At 41.0% G+C, this 22,121-nt stretch overlaps 1 protein-coding gene across 1 annotated transcript; it reads left to right on the forward strand.

Moving 5' to 3' along the window:
- The first annotated feature begins 1,428 nt into the window (after positions 1-1,428).
- On the forward strand, positions 1,429-19,409 carry C6H5orf63 (chromosome 6 C5orf63 homolog). Its single transcript, XM_054033109.1, has 4 exons — positions 1,429-1,542; positions 13,727-13,848; positions 17,814-17,870; positions 18,911-19,409. Exons 2-4 carry the CDS (start codon positions 13,735-13,737, stop codon positions 19,088-19,090), a joined length of 351 nt encoding a protein of 116 aa, XP_053889084.1. The 5' UTR covers positions 1,429-1,542; positions 13,727-13,734; the 3' UTR covers positions 19,091-19,409.
- Positions 19,410-22,121: the final 2,712 nt, after the last annotated feature.

Below are 22,121 nucleotides of genomic sequence, written 5' to 3' on the forward strand. Positions count from 1 at the left end.
AAAAAGCTGCAATAAGTCTTACCTGAATAGCACCTCACTGCTGTGCAGTTCAAAATAAAGACTTTGAAGACGTCTGAAAGAGGGCCTAGAAACAATCACAGGGAACTAAAAAGGAGACGTAATCTAGGAAACATTGGAAGGTATCTTGACTAACACACTGGACAGGCAAAGAGGGTTCCTATTGGCACTGCCACTGAATAGCTTCCTTTGTGAATTTGAGTACTTTGCTTAGACTTTGTTGCTCTATCTCTACAATTAAGATAATGCTTACCTACCTCAGTCACAGGGTATGTGTGAGGGTTAATTTAACATTAGTAAAGTGCTCTGCAAATCTTAGAAAGTGACATAAATGCAAGGTATTATTATTACAGCTGGATGAATTGGTGTCTAATAAAATAATTAACGTAAAACTTGAAACAAATATTTTTTGCTATGTGAAGCACTCACTGTAGTGATAAGTGCCAAAGAAAAGCCCATTAGAAAATTAATAATGGTCTTGAGCTGGAACATGTCCAGCACAGATGGAATCTATAGAGAATCTAGTTGCCAAACTAACAAGTATCACACTGAACACATGCTAATTGAAATTCACAGAGGTTCAAAATTTGGCCAAATAAGGGAGATTTGCACAGGAACAGCAAAAAGGCACTTCCCTGACACCAGGTCGTCCCCTGAAAACTTGCAAATACTTATCCCAAAGCCTGGGATGGCTTGTGCTTCTCAATGTAATGGTTTTAACAATTTGTTATGGGCAAGACAACATAAATGGCTGAACTATTTTTTGCTGAATTTTTCTAAAAACAACCATTTCCTGTGGCAGACACCCAGCATGAAAAATTTCACCTTGAAACACTTAAAAGTTTGGCAGAGTTCTAAGCAACTGAAAACAGCACCTTATAATGGGGAGTGTCAGACAACCTATCCGCTCTACCTGTAAGAAGGCCCCGATTCCCCAGCTGCTCCGTGTGGCAGATCCCGGACCTATTACCCCTAGTCCCACTGACATCAGCTCGCAGGACTGGGATCTAAATGTTGACAGCTGAGTGGAAATATTAGTTTAATAACAGTCCTTAGCACTTCCATACAGCCGTGCCAACACTTTAACAAAATTGCTTTAGAAACATCTAAAATGGTCCAACCATTATTTTTAAATAATAGACCCAGCCACTGCACTATTTAGGGAAACCTTTAGGGGTTGCTTTCAAATAACCCATGCAGAGTGAAGGTTACACTTTCTTTGTATTTATTTTATTAGCTGACTGGAGCCTTCCCTGAGCAGGAAAACAAAGCGGAGCAAAGAAGTTCTTTAAGGAGCAACAACTTAGCACAGGGTAGGAGGCGGGGCGAGCCTGGAGATTTGAGTGTAAACTCCCGGGCGCCGAAGCGGCGGTGGGTGGAGGGTGCAATGCAAGCAGCAGTGTCAGGAAGTTGCTGCTGGTCAGTTCCTGTGCCCCGGGGGAGCGGAGCAGTCGCTGCTGTTGGAGCGGGGAGGGCCGGGCAGCGCCGCACCAGCTGGAGGCTCTGTCGGGCAGCAGCAGTCGCGTGAGTAGCCCGGCGCGAGATCGGTGTGTTAGCAGCTCCGCGGTGCCCCTGCTTCGCTTCGCTTGGTTGTCTAGAAGAGGCCCCGGTTTCAAGCGGCAGCGCCCGCTTTCCTTCTGGGGCCATCAGGGCGCTGGGGCTGGCACCAGGGCACGCAGCGGAGTCTGCACAAGCCGGTGGGTGTCGGTGTAAGAGGCGGTGGAATAGCCCCAGAACAAATCCGGTGTAAACTTAATAGCCCCGAGCCTGGGCCACGCAGGTGAGAGCAAGAGAGGTCCTTTTGACGTACTTAGCGATAGACCGTTCACTGACTGGGGCTGGTGTGACGGGGAGCAAATACTGCAAAAGAGCGTTTGACAAATGACTCCACAAAAGGCAGGGAGGTTTCGTTTTCAAAGAAAACCCACCACAGACTCGGTGACCAGCATGTGTGTGCAGTTTTACAGTCTTCTCCCCATAGAGAGCAGGCCTGATTTAATTAAGAGCCACAAAGTGATAAATAATCAGAAGTGGCTGTCTGGAGATGCTTTGTCTTTCCACCATTGATTTCATAGGCTCCCCATGACTGACACATCTACACCCTGTTTCCACTAAGAATTTATTATTCAGAGTTAGTTGTATTGTTGCACCTAGGAGCCCCAGTCTTGAACCAAGACCCTACTGGTAGGGACTGTACAAACATAACACAAAGAGGGTCCCTGCCCCAAGGACCTTACAATCTAAGTACAAGACAGCAACTGATAGCTGCATACAGACGGACTGCTGGGGAAATTCAAGGAATTGATATTACAGGCGGTGGCCTCAGTACTCAAGCAGCTTAACCCCTGTGGAGGTTTCATAAGCATCATGGGAAAAGGGAGTTTCCAGCTGATTTAGGAGGAGGATAAAAGATAATGAGTTAGTCTTGTGGATGTTTGTAGGGAGTTCTTTACAGGCATGAGGGCATATAATGGAAGAAAGAATGTTTGAAAATTAAACAAGTGAGCAATAGAGACCAATACTGTGGGCCAGTTGGAAACAGGAGATGGCTTTTCAATGCTGAATGAGAGTGGATATGTAGAGTGGGGACAGTTAAGGCTACGTTTTAGTCATGGGTATTTTTAGTAAAAGTCATGGCCAGGTTACAGGCAATAAACAAAAATTCACAGCTGGTGACCTGTCCATGACTTTTACTATAAATACCCCAATGGTGTTTTGGGGGGCTCAGGAGTGCTGCTGCTGCTTTGGGGGGGCTCCAGGGTGCCACTGCTGCTTTGGGGGTAGGTGGCCTGGGGCCCTTCGGCTGCTCTGGCATCCCCTGGGGCAAGCTGCTTGGGGCTGCGTGAGCACCAGCCGGTGCAGCTGGCCCCAGGCCTGCTCCAGCTGCTCAGACCAGGGGCCAGCTGCATCACAACTGCAGAAGTCACAGAGGTTCCGGAAAGTCACAGAATCCGTGACAGACTCGCAGCTTTAGGGATAGTCTGTAAAGGGCTTTGAAAGGGAAGACGTGATGTTTACATTTGCTATGATAGAAAGGGGAACACCAGTGGAGGGTTGCAAAGAGAGGGGTGACATGGTCAAAGTGACAAGCTAGGAAAATTATCTTTGCAGTAGCATTCTGATTGGATAAGAGCAGGCCAAGATTGCATTTGTCAAAGCCACAGAAAAGGATGTTGCAGTAACTGAGACACAAGATGAGAGCCTGTGTTTTAGCTGTGTGGATGGATCAGAAAGGCTGCATCTTAGGGATATTATGTAGAAAGAATCTGCAATGCTTAGATATAGCCTGGGCATGAGGACTCCTGGATGGCAGGAGAGAGATCACTTAATCATTGCCTGTTGGGTTCACTCCCTCTGGGGCACCCAGCATTGGCCACTGTTGGTAGACAGGATACTGGGCTAGATGGACCTTTGGTCTGACCCAGTACAGCCATTCTTATGTTCTTGACTTAGAGAGAGGCATGAGGCAAAGTTGACAGCCAGGTTACAGGCCGAAATGGTGATGTTGTCCACGGTGATCAAGAAAGGAAATAGCTGGGAGGTCTTATGAGAAGTGGGGATGAGGAGCTAAGAACTCTCTTAGAGTTTGAGCTGACAGCTGGGATAGCCACGAGGATGTGGGAGAGGCAGGCTAAGATTTTAGTTCTGACAAAAGGAGACAGGTCTGAAGTAGAAGATAGATCTGTAAATCATCTGCATAGAGATGGGTAGGTGACTGTGTGTGGATGAGATTATCCAGAGATAAGGTGTAGCGAACAGAGGGGAGACACTGAAGGAGGGTTTAGAGAGGTAGGAGAAAACTGATTCATAAACATTATCAGAAATCCTCCCAATAGTTGTCTAGCACTGGTGCAGCTCCACCAGTGACAGCCATGGGGTGAGCTCTATTGTATACCAGCAGCATACATTTTTACCATTGTGCCCTAAATGGGAAATCTTGGCCCTTATTTTTACCAACGACATAAGTAGATATAACTACATGCACACAAGCAACTTGTTTGTCCGGTAAACTTGCTTCTCAGAGTAGAACAGCATTCATTTTCTGTAATCCAGTACTTGTTCTGACCTCATTGAAGGACGATGCACACAGCATATCAGTAAATGAAATTGTACATGCTACAATATGCATCTTAGTGTTGCAAATAATGTTAACTGCTATTGTATAAAATATTTATTTTTGATAATGTAGATGTTTGCAAATACACTTAGTATTAATGTAAAGAAATCTTAGCCTTTTCCAACACACTTATTATGCCTTGTCATTAGTTATAAAACAACCACCTTTCTGTTTTTGCTAATTATATGCTTACATACAGAATATGTATAGTAGCTATCTTAAGTTACCTTCACTGGTCAATGTGATCAAATCCATAAAAAACAAATAATTTGTATTAAAATATAAATTAGATTACCCAATACTGTACTACAATTTCTGTCTTTAATTGATTTCTGATTTTCAGCAGCTATGGTCAAATAACTTGATCACTGGCCCTGGGAGAGATCCATTTGATCAACAGGAAGATCACAATTCTGAAGGAAATAATAATAATAATAAAAAAAAAAAGAGCATAGGCAAGACAGACACTGGAGGCCAAGTATTTTAAGAAGTAGAGGCCCACTGGTGGGCACAAAGATGAGTGTGGCATGGTTTTGCACACATTCAAGCAATTTGTGTGTGCAGACAGAGGTTTAGCCATTTGGCAGTCCATTGTTCAATGTGTATTTGTGGGGGTTGCATACACAAGTAGACTTGCAGTTCTGTGCAGAACTTGGATACTTTCTCAAAATTTGTCCCTGAAAATAAAATCCATGACAAACTCATTTGTATTGTTCAGAAGTGGTTACTGAAATTCTAGAACTTTCTGTGCATTATATATGCTTTTATTATGCTCTTTAGTGGTCTTCTAGATAACTTTATCCTTTACTTATTGCAATCAAAGTGATAGGAATGGACATTCAGATTAAGTAAGAGGTAGCGTAAATGTCATTTGTAAATGGCAAAGTAGGCATTTTGGCATGTCTATATATTTAACATAAGCTTTCCTTTAACAGAAAGCATAAGCCTCAAACCCCTGTAGATTATTTGCTAGCCAAGTTGTTATTAACAGTGACTGAGAAACTTTTCTAATAAAATCTGACTTCCAATCTGTAGAGGATATTGAGAATTCAGAAAATATCTTCAAAAAGAAAGGAGGACAATGGGAAAGAAAATTCTTTGAGAATCTTTTCCCCCCCTCTTGAAGTAGAATGGATCACTTCACTCTACATTTTTCTTTGATAGCTCAAATGAAGATGTGACGGGTTGGATCACAGAAACCCCCTTGGGAGCTGCCACCAGATGTGCAAAGACTACCCCTGCTCCTGTTTTCCCTGCCAGCTCAGGACTCCAGCACCCTGTCTTGCTGAGCCAGACACTCCCATTTGGCTCCAGACACAGACCCAGGGTCTGAATCACTTGTCCCAAAGCTGCAAGTTTACCTGAAAACAGCTCGCAGTAGTGTGCTTGTCTTTAGCACTCAGATGCCCAACTCCCAATGGGGTCTAAACCCAGATAAATCCGTTTTACCCTGCATAAAGCTTATGCAGGGCAAACTCATAAATTGTTCGCCCTCTATAACACTGATAGAGAGATATGCACAGTTGTTTGCTCCCCCAGGTATTAATACATACTCTGAGTAAATTACTAAATAAAAAGTGATTTTATTAAATACAGACAGTAGGATTTAAGTGGTTCAAAGTAGTAACAGACAGAACAAAGTAAATCACCAAGCAAAATAAAATAAAATGCGCAAATCTATGCCTAATCAAACTAAATACAGATAATCTCACCCTCAGAGATGTTTCAGTAAGTTTTTCTCAGACTGGACACCTTCCAGGCCTGGGCACAATTCTTTCCCCTGGTACAGCCCTTGTTGCAGCTCAGGTGGTAGCTAGGGGATCCTTCATGATGGCTTCTCCCTCTCTCTCTTCTCTTCCCCCCTTTATATATCTTTTGCATAAGGCGGGAACTCTTTGTCTCTCTGGGTTTCCACCCCCCCTCACTGGAAAAGCACCAGGTTAAAGATGGATTCCAGTTCAGGTGACATGATCACATGTCACTGCAAGACTTCATTACTCACTTGCCAGCACACACATATACAGGAAGACTCACAGGTAAATACAGCCATCTGCAGACAATGGGAGTCATCAAGATTCCAAACCATCATTAATGGTCCACACTTTACACAATTACAATAGGCCCTCAGAGTTACATTTTATATTTCTAGTTTTAGATACAAGAGTGGTACATTTATACAAATCAGATGATCACACTCAGTAGATTATAAGCTTTGTAATGATACCTTACAAGAGACCTTTTGCATGAGGCATATCCCAGTTACGTTACATTCACTTATTACCGTATTTTCTCTAAAACTATCCCAGTTACATTATATTGACTTGATAATAAGTTTTTATAAAACCATATAGACTGCACAACGTCACAGAAGACATTTAAAATGTGCTTTAAAACTCATAAATCCTACTTTATGATAACTAGCCATTATATACAAGATTGCATGTCTTTCAGAAAGACAGCTGTGTTTCACAGCTATTACAGCATTATACTGTATGTCAGTATGCTTTGAATTTGGAATATATATCTGGTCAAAGTCAAGAATGTTGACTCAATATATTTTTAAGGGTGTAATTCCATTGTCTGCAACCAAACATAGGTCCTTGTACATTACCATGAAATGATATCTTTAATCTCACCTAGGATGGAGTACTGTAGGACTGTAGCATTTTCTTAAAGTTTTATAATTAAGGGCGGAGGGGAAGAAATGTGGGAGATTGTGCTGATAGTTTATTCTCAGAACATTTTCTGTAACAGCATGCACAGATTTTGTAACAGTCTCCTATTGAAGTGAATATTAAAATGGTGTTACAGAATATGCGTATAATGAATGAATTCTGACATCAAAATTGTTTTTTCTCTCAAGACTTCTTTTTTTTTTTTTTTAAAGTATGCTGTGTGCCCTTGGAAAAAGTAGTACTTCAAGACTTTATGAACTGCAGTACGTTTAGGATCTTTTAACTTGTTTAGAATTCCAGGAAAAATACTCCACCCCTACTATTTATTAACCTTCTGTCTGAAAAGGAAAGAGCACTCCACCAAGCCTACTGCTAATCCAGTACCACGCACATTTTTGAGCCAAGACTACCAGTCATAACATCATTTGGGGATCAAATAATGGGTCACTGGCAAAACTTTAAATATGTACTCACAAATGGTCAGTTGGCAAGTTCCTTTCATGAGCAAAGGCGTCAGCAAAGTGAACCTGATAAGTCTGGTAAGTTTCACTGGTGCTGTTCATAACAAGTTGGATAGGAGTAAAACTGACCAAATTGTGTAAATTTTGCTTAGCTGCTGGTCCGGAAAACTGAGTAGTAGCAGAGGCTAGGCAGAGAGATTCAGAAAGGAAGAGTCCCCAGAAATGAGAAAAGGAGGTTCCCAAAAATGGGGCTAAAGAAGAGAAAAGGAAAACAATGATGGGGAGGGAGTTAGGATGGAGGAGGCTAATGCAAATGGAATCGAAAACATGGGGATGGGAGGGAGAAGCACCTAGAACTGGGGATGAGGAAGGGAGTATAGAAGAAGTTCCCCCTTCCCTTCTCATAGTCAAGAGGGACTTTGTTGTGGGGCAAGAAAGAGAGAGAGAAAGCAGCAGCAACTTCAAATTTGAGACACCATACAAGAGATAGAGTCCCTAAGTAAGGTCCCTCAGCACCCCCATTTACTCCAACTGTTGGGCACTGGGATTCCTCATCCCAGCGCTGCCCTTTGTCTCTGCTTGAGGAACTATCCTTCATACCAGTATCTCACAAGTTAAATATAATGTAAAAGGGACCAGATTAACAGCAATTTCATTTTCCTTTGTGACCAGAGCTAGGTGTGAATGAGGAACTCCAGAAGAAAGGCTATTCAAATACAGCACCCAGCTGAGCCACCAGTCTGTTTTCTTACATTCAATGACTGCATGTTTTCCTGCTTAGATAGCGCCTTCTTCCCCACTTCTGCTCTTTTTACCATATTCAGCGTGTGGATCTAGATTTACAGGCTGAAGATCAAATGGAGAATAAGTATGTAACCATTATACAATAATTTCTGTAACAGTAATTGTGTAGTTCTGAGTTTTCTAGGACAGTCACAAACACAAAGCTGCAATAGTGTTTGGCCTGTGGCCCATGGATTCCTGAAATGTGCTAACAGCTATGCTAGTGTGCAATAAAGAGGTGAAGATAGGCAAAAACAGGCTATCTACCTTCACGGTTGTTCTTTTTGGCCATGCATCCATATTAGACATTTAGATTAGAGCAGCTGCAATCTGCTCTTTTATTCAAATTTAACATAGTTTATGTGATCCTGACAGGTTACCAGTGCAGTCCCTTGCATAAAGGTACTTGTGATTTGTCCAGGGAATCTCGGTTGCTCTGTCAAATGTGTCTCGGGATCCTCGGTCTTAAATTTTAATTATATGTCCACACAGTATTCACAAACACTGCAACTGCACATGCAACTGCTGTAATTAACTGCACACTCGACTATGCACAGAGACACGTGAAAAAGTGGACCTCACTAGTCAGATCCAAATATATTCATAATTATGGGTACAGTACATTCAGAGCCATGTTGGTAGAGTACATCAGTGTCTTGAAGACGAGATTATTTAACGAAGTGTCATTATTAGAAATACTAAGTTGAAAAAAGTCAGACATGCGTATCTTTTCTTTAGCTTTATAAACAGCTAATTAACTAGTTAAAGTTAGTTTTAGCGTCACAGTTTATGCTGAAAACTAGGATTTATTTGCTGGAGGAGACTATTTATAAATTCGTCCAATTTGTCTTTCTGGAATGTAGTAGAGGCCAAGTTTATCTTCCAAACATTATGTTTGTCAAGTTATTAACATCTCTTTACAGTATGGAGAAAAAAGGGATTTTGGCATTAGCAAGCTCCTTTGCTTCCTGTTTAGGTATTGCTGATCCTGAGAAGGATCTTTAAATGTCAAAAAGTGCTCCCAGAATGACTGTACTGAAAGGTTTTTCACTAATTGTTTAGCAGTTTAATTTCATCATTAAAAAACACCCCCACAAAAAAAAAATCCCACATGCCACAGATTTTCCCCACGTTGAGTGAAATCTGTGGGGCATCTGCACCACATGATCCTTCCCCTACTTCAGTTTACAAGAGGGAAAGGAAAGATACAGATTGGACTTTTGCACTCTGCATAGCAGTGGAACCAGTGCATTCTACCTACCAATGGTGCAGACCAGGCTTAGGGACTGCTTGGTCACATTATGGAATCCAGATACTATTCAGGGCAAGTGTGCACTACAGTGCTACATCAGCGCAGCTGCACTGATGCAGCTGTAGCATATCTGGTGAAGACATGAGCGTCTCCTGCCGACATTGCTGGTGTGGACAGCGCAAAACTTGCGTTGCTTATGGGGAGGGGGTTTCACATCACTGCGTGATGTAAGTTAGATCGACTTAAGCGATACTGTAGAGCTGCCCAAGAGTTACCTGAATTCGTGTGTGAATTGGTGAGAATATATGTGGCCCAATGATTGATGTTAATATCTGGGGTACTTACCTTTTATTAGTTTGTTGCTGCCTGGAACTAGACTTTACATCCCCATCTATCCTTCAGCACATTCAATAAGCTATTACTTGGTTTTATCCAAAACTTGGTTTTATTTCACCAGAAGGAGAATTAACTCAGAAGCCAATCCAGAGAGCCTCCGCTGGGCCAGATCCTCAACTGTTCTTCAGGAGCTGTAGTCAGTTCCGTCGCACAGGTTGGGGCAGCTATTGTAACCTGCATTAGCTTCCCTAAAGGACTATTTTGGGAACCAGGGACTTCAGGACTCCTCTGTGCTGTGGCAGCTCTATACCATCTGATGACATCTTCCCCCAACCCCATATAGGTTTTAGAGATGCTGTGTGGCAATAGAGCAGCATAGAATGGGTGGAACACAGCACACAATTGGGATCATTGACTTTAATAGGGTTACTTCCAATTTATACAAGTATAACTGCTGACTAGGGCCCCACTATCTCACACCACACAAGCAAATAAACCGGAGTCCAGGGCTTCTGCTCTTCTTTAGGCTACAAGGCTGTAAGTTCCATGGAAGGCATGTGGGATGCAAGTTTGATTTGCAATGTAAAGGTTGAATTTCCTTAGCATTTTTGGCTGTGTCTAGCACCTATTAATAAGTAATGACATTTAAGCTCACTCATATTTGAATTGCACATAAGTTAATATTACTGCTTGTGCATTGGATGTTATGGAAACCACAACTCATAGGCTTGAGGAGTTGGCAGTGTAGTGATTCATTAGCATCAATAATAATTGGTCAATGAAGACCTATTCTTGAACTCAGAAAATACTGCTTTCTTGGTTTCACTTAAAAAAACCCACAGATTTAAATATTATTTTTAATGACAAACTTGGCTGTTGGGTTGGTAGCAGAAGTATTTTGCCAAGTTTTAAAATGAATACAAACTATTTAATTTGACATTTTTATCTTGGATGCAAGTAGGTCCACATGTGCATTTTATCATTCCAAACTTATCCAGTTTTGGGTAGACTTTCACTGCTATTGTGGACATAAAAATTCCTAAATATGACTGCTGAGGCCAGTTATTGTCAATCAGATTTGCACATTGCTAAGCTCACCTCTTCAGTTATGTAAAACCCTGTACAAACAGATTGCCAAATGGCTCAAGAGAACAAGTTTGTGGCTGCCTATCATGGGGTACTCACTCAGTGCCAGTGGTGTCTCCTCCCAGCTGCCCTGGGGAATAGCTGTCCAGTGCCTGAGTCCAGTGCCACTGTGGTCTCTCCTCCATTTTCTTCTCTCTCTGCAACCCCTCTCTCGCTCCAGAAGTTGCAGCTTCTTTTTTGTGACTCAGCCAGCCAGGTCACTATGGAGACTCTCCTTCTGGGGAAAAGAGTCACACTGGACCTGCTGCCCAAGATCTGCCACTTTATCAGTGGCTGGTAAGGGAACCCAGGCCCACCCACTACTCCAGGTTCCAGCCCAGGGACCCTGCAACGTGCAGCCAAGCTCTACTCAGTTTTCAACCTTGCTCCCTACTCTGCCTCCCATAGGTTTTCTTCCACCAGCACCAGAATCAGGCAGGTCAGGGTACCATGCCCACTTTTTAAGATGGACATAGTTTGGGGAGGCAGGGAGGCATTGCCCCTCTAAACTGTAAGGCTTGGGAAAGTGCGGAGTGGCTCCAGCAGGGGCTGCGCTTTGCAGCGGGGGAGCTGATCGCAATGCTGCAGATGCTGGATGGCAGCTGGTGGGAAGAGCAGGAGGAGGATGTGCTGCACAGCTGGTTCCTAGGGAGCTATGTGCCACCGCTCGAGGTAGCAGACCAACTACCTGGGGATAGGGGAGAAATGCAGGAGTTAGGGGAGAAGGGGCACAGGAATCTGATTTTGGCCTGGCCTCCCCTCTCTTCTACAAAGATTCCAGTGCCTTTGTTTTCCTCTTCACCCCTCTCTCTCCTAATTCCACCCTTCTCTCAGGATTAGGTTCCTACTCTTTCCCCTCTAGTACACAGAGGGTGGCTGCAGACTTCCTGGCTGTAGCCTTTTCTGTTGCCAGCTTCCTGAGTTCATACTAGCCTAGCCCACACCCGTTCAGCTGAGCTTCTTCCACCAATCGTGTTGCTTCTTCAGCCTAAACCCCTCATATGTGGTCTATCACACTAATTGGTCCTTCTCAGCTTCCTTTTGGTGCTGGTGTAGGATGAAGACCCCATCATACTGCCTACGGACTTCTAGTCAACACTAATGGCACTGTGTTGTGTATAACATTCACCTGGAACTTTGTGGTGAGAACAAAGATACAACTCAGATCCTCCTGCTCCAGAAGACCTTGCCAGTTGAATTACAAGAGAATGTCTGTTTGCAGTATAGAGCATATGACACACAGTTGAGCAGCTGATTCCATCCTGAAGAAGTAGTGGAACACAATCACAACAGCCTGTGCATTACAATGTATTTCATTTCAAACTCCTTCTTTTGCATGTTTGTGACAAGTCCAAATTCTTTTCCAGCATCTGAAAGTAGGCCATCAAGTTACAGATAAACCACTTTTGCAAGGTTGTGATTTAGCACATTAGACATAACTTCACTTTTTTAGCAGATATAACTCTCATCTGTGGCACATGTTCTGCTTAAGACTCTCCTGGGAGCATGGCAAATTGTTCTTACCTTGCTTCCCAAAAAAAGACAAAAGTCCTAGACAGTGCAGTCAGGATAATGGATCACTATTGGTATGGTTTTTCATTTAGGAAGGAAATTAACTAACTTAATATAATGTTCAGATTCACAGTTCTTCCAATATATTATTTTGTTCTTGTGTCATGGGAGGGTCTGTTGGGCAAATTACCTCTCTGTAAAGTCTTTTTTTCTTTGAAATAACTGCTCCTTTAGCTTTAAGAAGCTGGACTTCATGTTTTTCTTAACTCGCCTAACACATTGACTGAGCCCTACTTTACAGTATTAATGCTCCAAGTTTAGGGCACACTTCAACTCAGTTCTATTTAATAGGGTTCTTGGAATATGCTTTTCATACACAGCTTAGTATTCCTTTTGCTCTGTGTTGTGCCCCTCACTTAACACAGCTTTCAAATACATTCAAATGAAATATAAAGTTGTCATCTATAATTAGCAAAAGCCAATATAAATTTTGTCCAAATAAGAACAGTAGGATTTGACTCTATGTAAAATGTGTGGGTGGTCCTAGTGCAGTTTCTAATGAATAGATATCCACAATAACCACCATCAGAATTGACATCTTTGCTGACAATCGTAACACAGAGGCCAAAGAATGAATAGGCATGGAGTATAAAGAAGTCTCAATCCTACAGGTGATCCTTAGAAGCCAAGGTTAAGACTCATTGGTAGGCTATTATGGAGAAAGCAGTATTGCTATTCATGCTCTTGTATGGGTGAAGGTTTTCAGTATCCAATATGGCATACTGCACCTGCACTAACTTCACTTAAAAAAACTACAACCAAACAGACTCTAAAGCCATCAACATCTTTCATCAATTAGTTTGCTCTTGCAGAAAGAACAAGACAATTTGCACGCTCTTAACGTTAAATCATCTTGACTGTAGTTTGTTGTTTTTTTTACTTGCTGCAGGAAGCATTATTTTAACATTCTGATTAGATACAGAACTAGTTTGATGGAATAATTTTGCGTAAGTAGAATATTTTGTGTCAAGCAAATCAGCAAGATTACAGCGGTTCAAAGCATAGCACTTTACATTCTGTTAGTATTGTGTAATTCTTACTGGCATATGTCTAGTTAAAACATTGTAATGTATTTATGTCAGCATTTGTGTTAGAGAATTTAGCAAAGGCACTGCAGCAAGAAAATGAAATCTAAATTTTAAATAGAGCTTCTTGGATTACATTAAATTGATAATATGGCTGCTGCATCATAAACTTTTTTTTTTTTTTAAGATTAATATGTGGAGGCTGTGAACACAGAAGTGTTGTGAAAATGGTTTGCTTGAGTTTGTATTTCAGAACTCCCATGGAACCACCACTTCTGCCTTATTATTGGATTTTCTGAGCTATAGCTTAGTGAAATATTAAACCGTACTATGCATGTAATTTCTGTTTTTTGTTTTAACAGGATAAAAGATGCTTAGGTTTGAGAGTACGGCAAAGCAGCTAGCAAAATATTCTTCTAGGCCATTATGGAGACGACTATGTGCAGCCACTACAAATATACCAGTGTTAACTTTGTTCACCAAGGTAAAAAATTAGTTTGTAAAGCCAGACAGGAGGGCCTAAATATCAGCCTTCCAGGAACTGTAGGTTCAAATAGATCCCAGACGGAAAGGCTCAGCCCTTAATCTTTTAGAGGTAGAGAGATTTAGTTCCATGCAGCTTACTGTGTGGGCATTGTTTGGGTGAGACCTTATAGTTTGGTTCTACTCTATGATTCTAGAAGTGGCGAGAGGGAGCTGTAGGATTATTGTGGCTCAGTGACTCCTTAGCCTGTGGACCCAGTTTACAAGTTAAAAGTTCTTTTATTTAAGAATATGTCTACACAGCAGCTGGGAGGGCGCTTCTCAGCATAAGCAGACAGGCATGCTGGCTCTGCTCAAGCTAGCTTGCTAAAATTACAGTGGGGCCATAGTGGCATGGAAGGCTGCTTGGGCTAGCCACCCAAGTACAATCATGCCCAACCCCCACATACATATTTGGATGGGTAGTCCAAGCTACTGCCAGTGCTGTCACGGCCACACTATCTTTAGCACATTAGTTCAAATAAAGCTAGCACAAGTGCCTGCCCATACCGGGAAGCACCCTCCCAGCTACTGTGTAGAGTACACCTTAAGTGGCTTGACCTGGGATTGGAAGGTAAAGGTGAGTTCTTTATTTATCATATATCTCTATACTAACAGAAGTGTTGATGGCCAATTAGGCCCTTAATGACACCTGTGCAAAATCCGTGTCAGTCGGCCTGAAAAGGTTTAACGTTAGTTCTATCAATGATACACCAAGAGAAATAAACCCAACCATTCCCTCTTTGCTTTGGTGGCTCTGCAGTGCTAACAGGAGTAAAAAGCAATAAGTAGTTTCTGTCTGAAGATTGAGCAGATAGGACTCTGAATGCACCCAGCAAGCACATCAGTTAAGCAGGAATGGGAGCTATTTGTATATAGTCACATTTCAGTGTAGAACTTCAACTGAGATCCTGTGTTCTTTGCAGAAGTACTAATGATCCCACTTCACTTTTCATAGGAAGGAGTTTCATTTGGTGCCTTTGGCTAAAGTTTTACCTTCTGTACATTGTTTTTGTGGCATGTTAGTTATTGATTTTGATTGGCGATCCCTCGATTCGAGGATGATCTCTACCACGTATTTACATATAGGTCCTGAGATGACTCAGGAGTCCGATACTGGTGCATGTATACAGATTGCAAAATGCTCTAAGATGAAAGTTTCTATGTAAGTGTAAACTGTTTTGAATTTTAAATAAAATGAAAAAAGTGTGAATTTTCTGAGAGAAGATGAGGCTTCCTCATCATTGAGGAATGTTTGTTTTTTTCTACCCAACCTGGAAAAAAGTGAAATTATATAACAAAAGTGCAGACTTTCTGGAAAAAGAAAAGTCAGCACTTATTTCTTAATCAGTGAATGTATGTTATGAGAGGAAACATACTTTAAAGTCCCAGCTCTGTCTCTGCCATCTGATCCAGCACTGTGCTTTTTCATAATCCAAAGGGCAATAACGTAGGCAGTATTGGCATTCATTTTAGAAATTAATAATTGGAAAAAGCTCTTTTGCATGATTATTGTGCATACATACTGATTAGCAATTTGAAATTCTGTGACCAAATTTCTGATAGCAAAGTTGAAACAGTTTTCTAAACTGGCCTCTTTTGTTGAATACATGCTTAAGGTAAAGTTCTTTTCATGTCTCACAGAACATGTCATAGCACTGGCATTTACAAAACAAGATCTCACTACACTGCAGGCTGCTTTTAATAGACCGATTTTGTGCTCTCAGTTTATCCCCATTCACCCCAAGCTTGTGTTCGTGTTTTTTTTTTTTTTTTTTTTAAAGTAAGGACAGGAGTAAGTATGAATGAGGCTCAGCATAAGTGAGAATGTACTGTATAAAAAAAAACTTCTCCTTTCAGCCTCTTCTGTTGCCCAGCACATCTGGATCTCTCTTCTGTATTAAATTCAAATTCAGTTTGCAGCTAGGTCACTTGAACATATGTGCAAGCTGCTGAATGTCCCATTAAAGCAGTTTAAAGTCTGTTTGCAGAGACTCTTGGCTAGTCAGAGCACAGAATTATTTCTGGGCATGGTTCTCATTGGAACTCAGTGCTGGCTTTATTAAAGGAGTCAAGTGCCATGACTTGTTTTCTTACTTAGCACTTGTCCACATGCACAGGCTGGAAATGAAATAGCTAAATAGTTTTAGATCCAAACCTTTACTTATTTCAATACAAGGCTTGGTTTATTTAACTGTAGTTCAATCAAAATAATTGACCCTTAATCCAAAATAAATGTCCCCACACAGACTTGCATCAAAATAACTGAAAGTGTGAATTCAAACTGATAAAAGCCTGGTCTAAATACACAGTTTCCCCAGTTAACTTAAAGGTGTGATTCTGCCTTTAATCTGGTGCAAATTTGTGTGTGGACAGTCTTATATCAGTATAAACCTGGTTTAAATTGTGCCTGTAAATGTATAGCTACACTGATAGGAGTATCCAAGCACCAAGTTGCACTGTTTTAACTAAGTCAGGTCTTTAACCAATTCAAATTCTAATGGTGCAACCTGCATGCTTAGACAAGCCCTAAGGCCGTGGCTACACTCGAAACTGCAAAGCGCTGCTGCGGGAGCGCTTTGAAGTGTGAGTGTAGTTGCGCGCCAGGGCTGGGAGAGAGCTCTCCCAGCACTGCAGGTACTCCATCTCCACGAGGGGATTAGCTTACAGCGCTGGGAGCCGCGCAGCGCTGGGGCACTGTTTACACTGTAACTTGCTGCGCTCAGGGGGGGTGTTTTTTCACACCCCTGAGCAAGAAAGTTGTAGCGCTGTAAAGCACCGTGTAGCCAAGCCCTTAGTAAGGAGAAATGGTGCATCTCTGTCTGCCTTTCTGCTCCTATCAGCTCATTTTACCAGCTCCACTACCTTAGCAATCTTTCTTTCAGTGATAAGCCATAAAGAGTTGAGCATCCTGTAGGTTTAGTTTGAAGAGTCTAGTCTGTTACAACAGATTACATGCAACAAAATTCTGTCAGCCCTTCTCAATAACACATACATTCAGCTGATTCACCATCATCAGCTCTTCCATGAGTTACAAACAACAGCAGCTGCACCCCAAACTTGTCCTTTAGCACCTTGCATAGGGTTTCAAACATTAAGGGCGTGTCTTCACAATCTAGCCTACTTGACCGTACCCAAACTAGCTTGACTCCAGCTAGCACAGGTAACAATAGCAGTGAAGAGAGCACAGCACAGGCAAGTGAGCCAAGTGTGTATCTAGGTAGTAATGCTGCGCTTGTATTATCTGCGCTGAAGCCTATACTGCATTGTCTTCACTGCTGTTACTCACAAGCTGAATTCAATCTAGCTCTGGTAGACTACACAGCAAAAGGTGTGCAGAGGTTAGACATACCCTAAGAAAGCTTTGGGGAGGGAGGAAAGGAATAGACATTTTCCATCTGTGAACAGTAAGTACTTCATGGCAAAGAGACAGAACCATCATGTTTTTCCTGACTATATTTTGTGTTCAATTACTATATGCCAAATAATGTACACTGCTGTGTATCTGGAGTGACTCCAGGGAAGTCAATAAAGTTTTCCAGTTATACATTGGGGAAGTGACTGTAGAAATCAACCCTATGACTATCCTATAACTTGCCTTCAGAACCATGCAGCTGTGTCAGCTTTTAGAACTTGCAACATTTCAAAAATATTTTTATTGTGGTCACAAATTAAAGGTAGAGTCAAAAATCTTAGAGGTGTTGACCGGATGAAAAGGGAGATTTCCTTTTTATTACTTATATAAAAAAGAATTTACACTCTTGCAATCTATGCTGTGCAGATTAAAGTGAGATTTTGAAAATGATGTGGCAATGAGGAGAGAACCAGCATTTGGAGTAATGATAGCATGTAACATACCTAGAAACAAGTTAATAGAATAATCTGCATGTCTTATTCTTTTAAGATGATCTGCATATTTTCCTTTAGAACCCGTGCCCTCTGTGTGATGAAGCAAAAGAAGTGCTTGAGCCATATAAAAACAGGGTAATGAAATACAATACTGTGTATATTATATAGAAAGAATAGTTTCTAGGGGACCTTTCTTTGTAAAAGAAAAATCGCTTGATGTTATTTGCATCCATTAGTCTGTCTTGGGCAACCTTTTCAAGAAAGTTTTAGCACTGATTTCCTAAAACTCATTATTCAAAAGTATTTTCAGACTCTGTGGCTCAAGGAAGTGTTAACAAACTAAACCAATGAATACAATGTTGTAGCTATTTAAAAAGCTTTTGCTACTATAACGGGTTCTCAAACGGGGGGTTGGGACCCCTCAGGGGGTCATGGGGTTATTATATGGGGGGTCACGCGCTGTCAGCCTCCACCCTGGACCCTGCTTTGCATCCAGCATTTATAATGGTGTTAAATATATAAAAAAATGTTTAATTTATAAGGGGGGAGGGTTGAACTCAGAGGCTTGCTATGTGAAAAGGGTCACCAATACAAAAGTTTGAGATCCACTGTACTAGAATATACATATATCTCAGGTTTATAATGCAGTTTGCAGCAAAACTGTTGTGAAACAGGTCCATCAAATATTCTTTGTCCTGTGTCACTTGAGAGTACTTTCCCACCATCCTCTCCAACTAATATTCTGTCAGCTGCCTGTAGTGCACTTTGACCAGTTTTTGAACCCCAGTTGCTTGAATTTAGAGCAAGTGGTGCCAGCAGTAGTAGACACAAAGAAATGCTGCACCCGTGAGCAAAACAGAAAATGCCTGTTGACCCACCTGCAGAAAGAAAATGACTAAGATCATATGTGGTACAGTTTCTCACTGGGAATCCAGGGAACCATGCTGGGCTAAACATTCAGATGGTTGTTGGAAGTACACAAGCAAAGTTTGTGGCTACATCCATTTTCTGCCTGCAAAATCTGTGTTTACATGCCAGGGCAAATTTAGAGGCCTGCTGAAAATGTGACCCATTTTGTTAAAGTAAATCTGAAATGTGATGAAAGACAGCAGCTATTTTTTTTTAAAGTGTCCAGTGTTATAAAATGTTTAACATTTAGTTCTTTTCTTTCAAAGTTTATTTTGCAGGAAGTGGATATCACCCTTCCAGAGAACGCAGTGTGGTATGAAAGATATAAGTATGACATACCTGTCTTCCATTTAAATGGGCAGTTCCTAATGAAGCATCAGGTAGATGTTAAAAAATTTGAGAACCAGCTTGTGAAGCTAGAGTTTCAAAATGGTGAAAACCAATGAAGGAAATGCAGCTATTCTGAGACTGGATTGAAAGGATTTTGAACAAATGGTTTGAAACTGTTGCATACATTATCAAACCACATTTTCTTTGGAATGTAATGTACATATTTAACATTCAAATTTTAGTTATTTGATTTATATTCCATTTTGTAGTAATGATGAAGCTCATCTGACTGAATAGCAACTCTTCATCTGCTATCCTAGATGGTTTTGTTTTTCAATGAGAGAATAAGTGCTATTCCACAGCAGCAGATAAAATGAAATGCACTTTCAGATCATTAATACACCCTGCACTGACAATAAAGGAATGTTTAAGTTATGTCTGTATGAAGCTTCTTCTGTAAGACTTTCATCCCAAATGCTCATTTTGATGTAGAGGGGAGAGCTGTTATAAGTGGGAAGGGGGATAAAAAAAAAAATCAAACTTATACTCTTTATAGAATTATACCTTATAGAGACCTGGATTTAATTGTTATTCACTCGTGAAAACTGAATTTTTTTTTCTTTTTTAAATGGGATGAACATGTTACACTTAAGCCTAAAATGTCCGCTTATTGTAAACAGGGAGATTTGAGCTCTTTAGTACTCAAGTAAAAGTATAAGTGAAAGTTAAATTGAACCAAGAGGCCCAATTTTTCCTTAAAATAAGATTTAACACCGCAAACATGCCTTTCTGTGCTAGCTGCCACCTTCATGTTACTCCCTGGAATTAAAACACCCTAAGAGTTTCCTTGTAAATCTGCTGGCATGAGATAAGGTAGCTTTTCCCTTAGGCTCAGGCTACACTATTAAAAAGAAAACATGCTAGCATGCGGTTCTCTGCCACAATTAGGGATGCCCCTGTCATACCAGGGCTTTTTCTTAATTTGCCAGGGGGCAGAGAAAACACGATTCTCTAATCGTATTATAGGAACAGTACTTGGATTAAGGGTTAACAGTCTTTTCGGTAGTGTAGATTGGCCCTTACGTTCTCTGACAGAACACAAGAAAATGACATTTAGTCCCATCTGTGACTTCACTGTATCTTAATTTAGGACTGGCAAGCTTCTACTAGTGCATTTTTGCATCACAGAGCAGAAAAGAATAATGTGAGTAGATAGAACTCTTTAAATATATTTAAGTAGGAGGATGAATTGAGAAAGTGAATTGTTGTCCTTTAGGCTGAACAGTCCATAGTAGTAACTAAATAGTACTGGAAAAGTTATTTTTTTCAGTCTATTTAATCAATCCATCCATCCAAAAAGTAACGTAATTACTACATTTCTGTTTTCTTCAGCACTGTTGTATCTGAGCACCTTCCAGAATTAGGAAATTAAACAAGAAGCCTGTCTTATCAAAAGGTGGGTCTTCTTCATTTTCAATCCTTAAGAAAATTCCAAACAAGGACACACACACACTAAGCACCAGACAGACTTACCAAATTAAGATCAAGCATTCACTACAGAATTTCACACTAGTTTTCAGAGTCACAGAACTTCAGAAATCTGTACCTCCTGAGTCCTGCAGAAAGGTTGGCATCATTAATGAAAGAGGCAGGAATGTAATTGAAACTATATTCAATTAACAAAAACCCACAGTAAAAACATGTACTTAACCCATTCGCATAGGCTTATTTTGGAGAATTCTCCCTCAACAACTCAGATTAGCCATTTGACATAGAAGGTAACAGAAGGGCTTGTTACCTCATGAGTCTGAGAGTATACCCAGCTGTTACATCTGTATAACACCCTATCACCTGGCCTTTGATAAACTACTTCTTCCCCTTTTTATTCTTAGGTCCACTCTGCCACTTCCTTGGCTTTGATTCTCCGCTATCTTGCCCCTGGCATGACCACTTATACCTGAGCAAAGCAAGTACAAAGGGTCTGGAAAATATTAGCACATCAGAACTTTGCACAGGTGTAAGTGATTGCACCAGGGCCAAATTAAAGGCATTGTATCTTAACACCCCACCCCCCCCAACCAAATCCACAACTGGTTTCAACACCCATTGTATCAAAGCACCCTTCCTGCACTGGATGTTGAAAAACAGGTCTGCCCCACCCATAGTCATATTCAACCACCGAGGGGGTGTTCTTAGAAGGGAAGTAATTTCTTTGTATTTGTGCAAGGCCAGGGAGACTTTATAACATTTAGGCTACCCCTTAAAGAAGCATATTGAGAGGGTGCCTTTAAAACATGGGTCTGAACTGCCTCTGTCAGCACACAAGTGCTAATTGGTTCCCTTCCACAATATACGAAAATTTCACAGAGCCAGAGTTTTTCCCTATTAGTTTTTTGTGATAAAATAATAGCACCGTATAGCGCATTTCATCAGTAAATTTCAAAAAGACAAAGCATTGTTACCCCTATTTTACAGATGGCATAAAGAAGTTATGAGATTTGCCCTGTTTCACAAGAATAGTCAGTGGCAGAGCTTGGAATAGTCAACAAGTCATAGCTATCCCTAAGATAGCAGTATTTTCCCTTGTTTTTATGATATCTTCTGTGTGGGAAATCTCAGGAGCAAAAGTAAACCTTTCTGATCAGGTCAGAAGATAATGACTTGTCTGTGCCTTATTAACACTGAGAGTGGGGAGTTTTATTGTTAACTACACATGGTATTTTTCTAATACTTTGTATTTTAATGTGAATGCTAACAAGATTTATAATAGCATTATTTCCATGAACCACAAATGAAATTCTTATCTTGGGGTAACTTGTACTGAGGAGATGGAAGCTTCACAATGGTCAACCAGATGGACTTCCTAAAATAAAATCAATCTAGCTTAATAAGAGGTTGCCTCTCTCCAACCCTCCCTCCTAGGCAGGATCAGAGCTGATTCTGCATTCCTTATGCTTTCCCATACTAAATTTCTGTTCATAGAATCATAGACTTTAAGGTCAGCAGGGACCATTATGATCATCTAGTCTGACCTCCTGCACAATGCAGGCCACAGAATCTCACCCACCCACTCCTGTATCAAACTTATGTCTGAGCCATTGAAGTCCTCAAATCGTGGTTTGAAGACTTCAAGGTGCAGAGAATCTT

Source organism: Malaclemys terrapin, chromosome 6, assembly GCF_027887155.1.
Source record: "Malaclemys terrapin pileata isolate rMalTer1 chromosome 6, rMalTer1.hap1, whole genome shotgun sequence".
NCBI classification, from domain to species: Eukaryota; Metazoa; Chordata; order Testudines; family Emydidae; genus Malaclemys; species Malaclemys terrapin.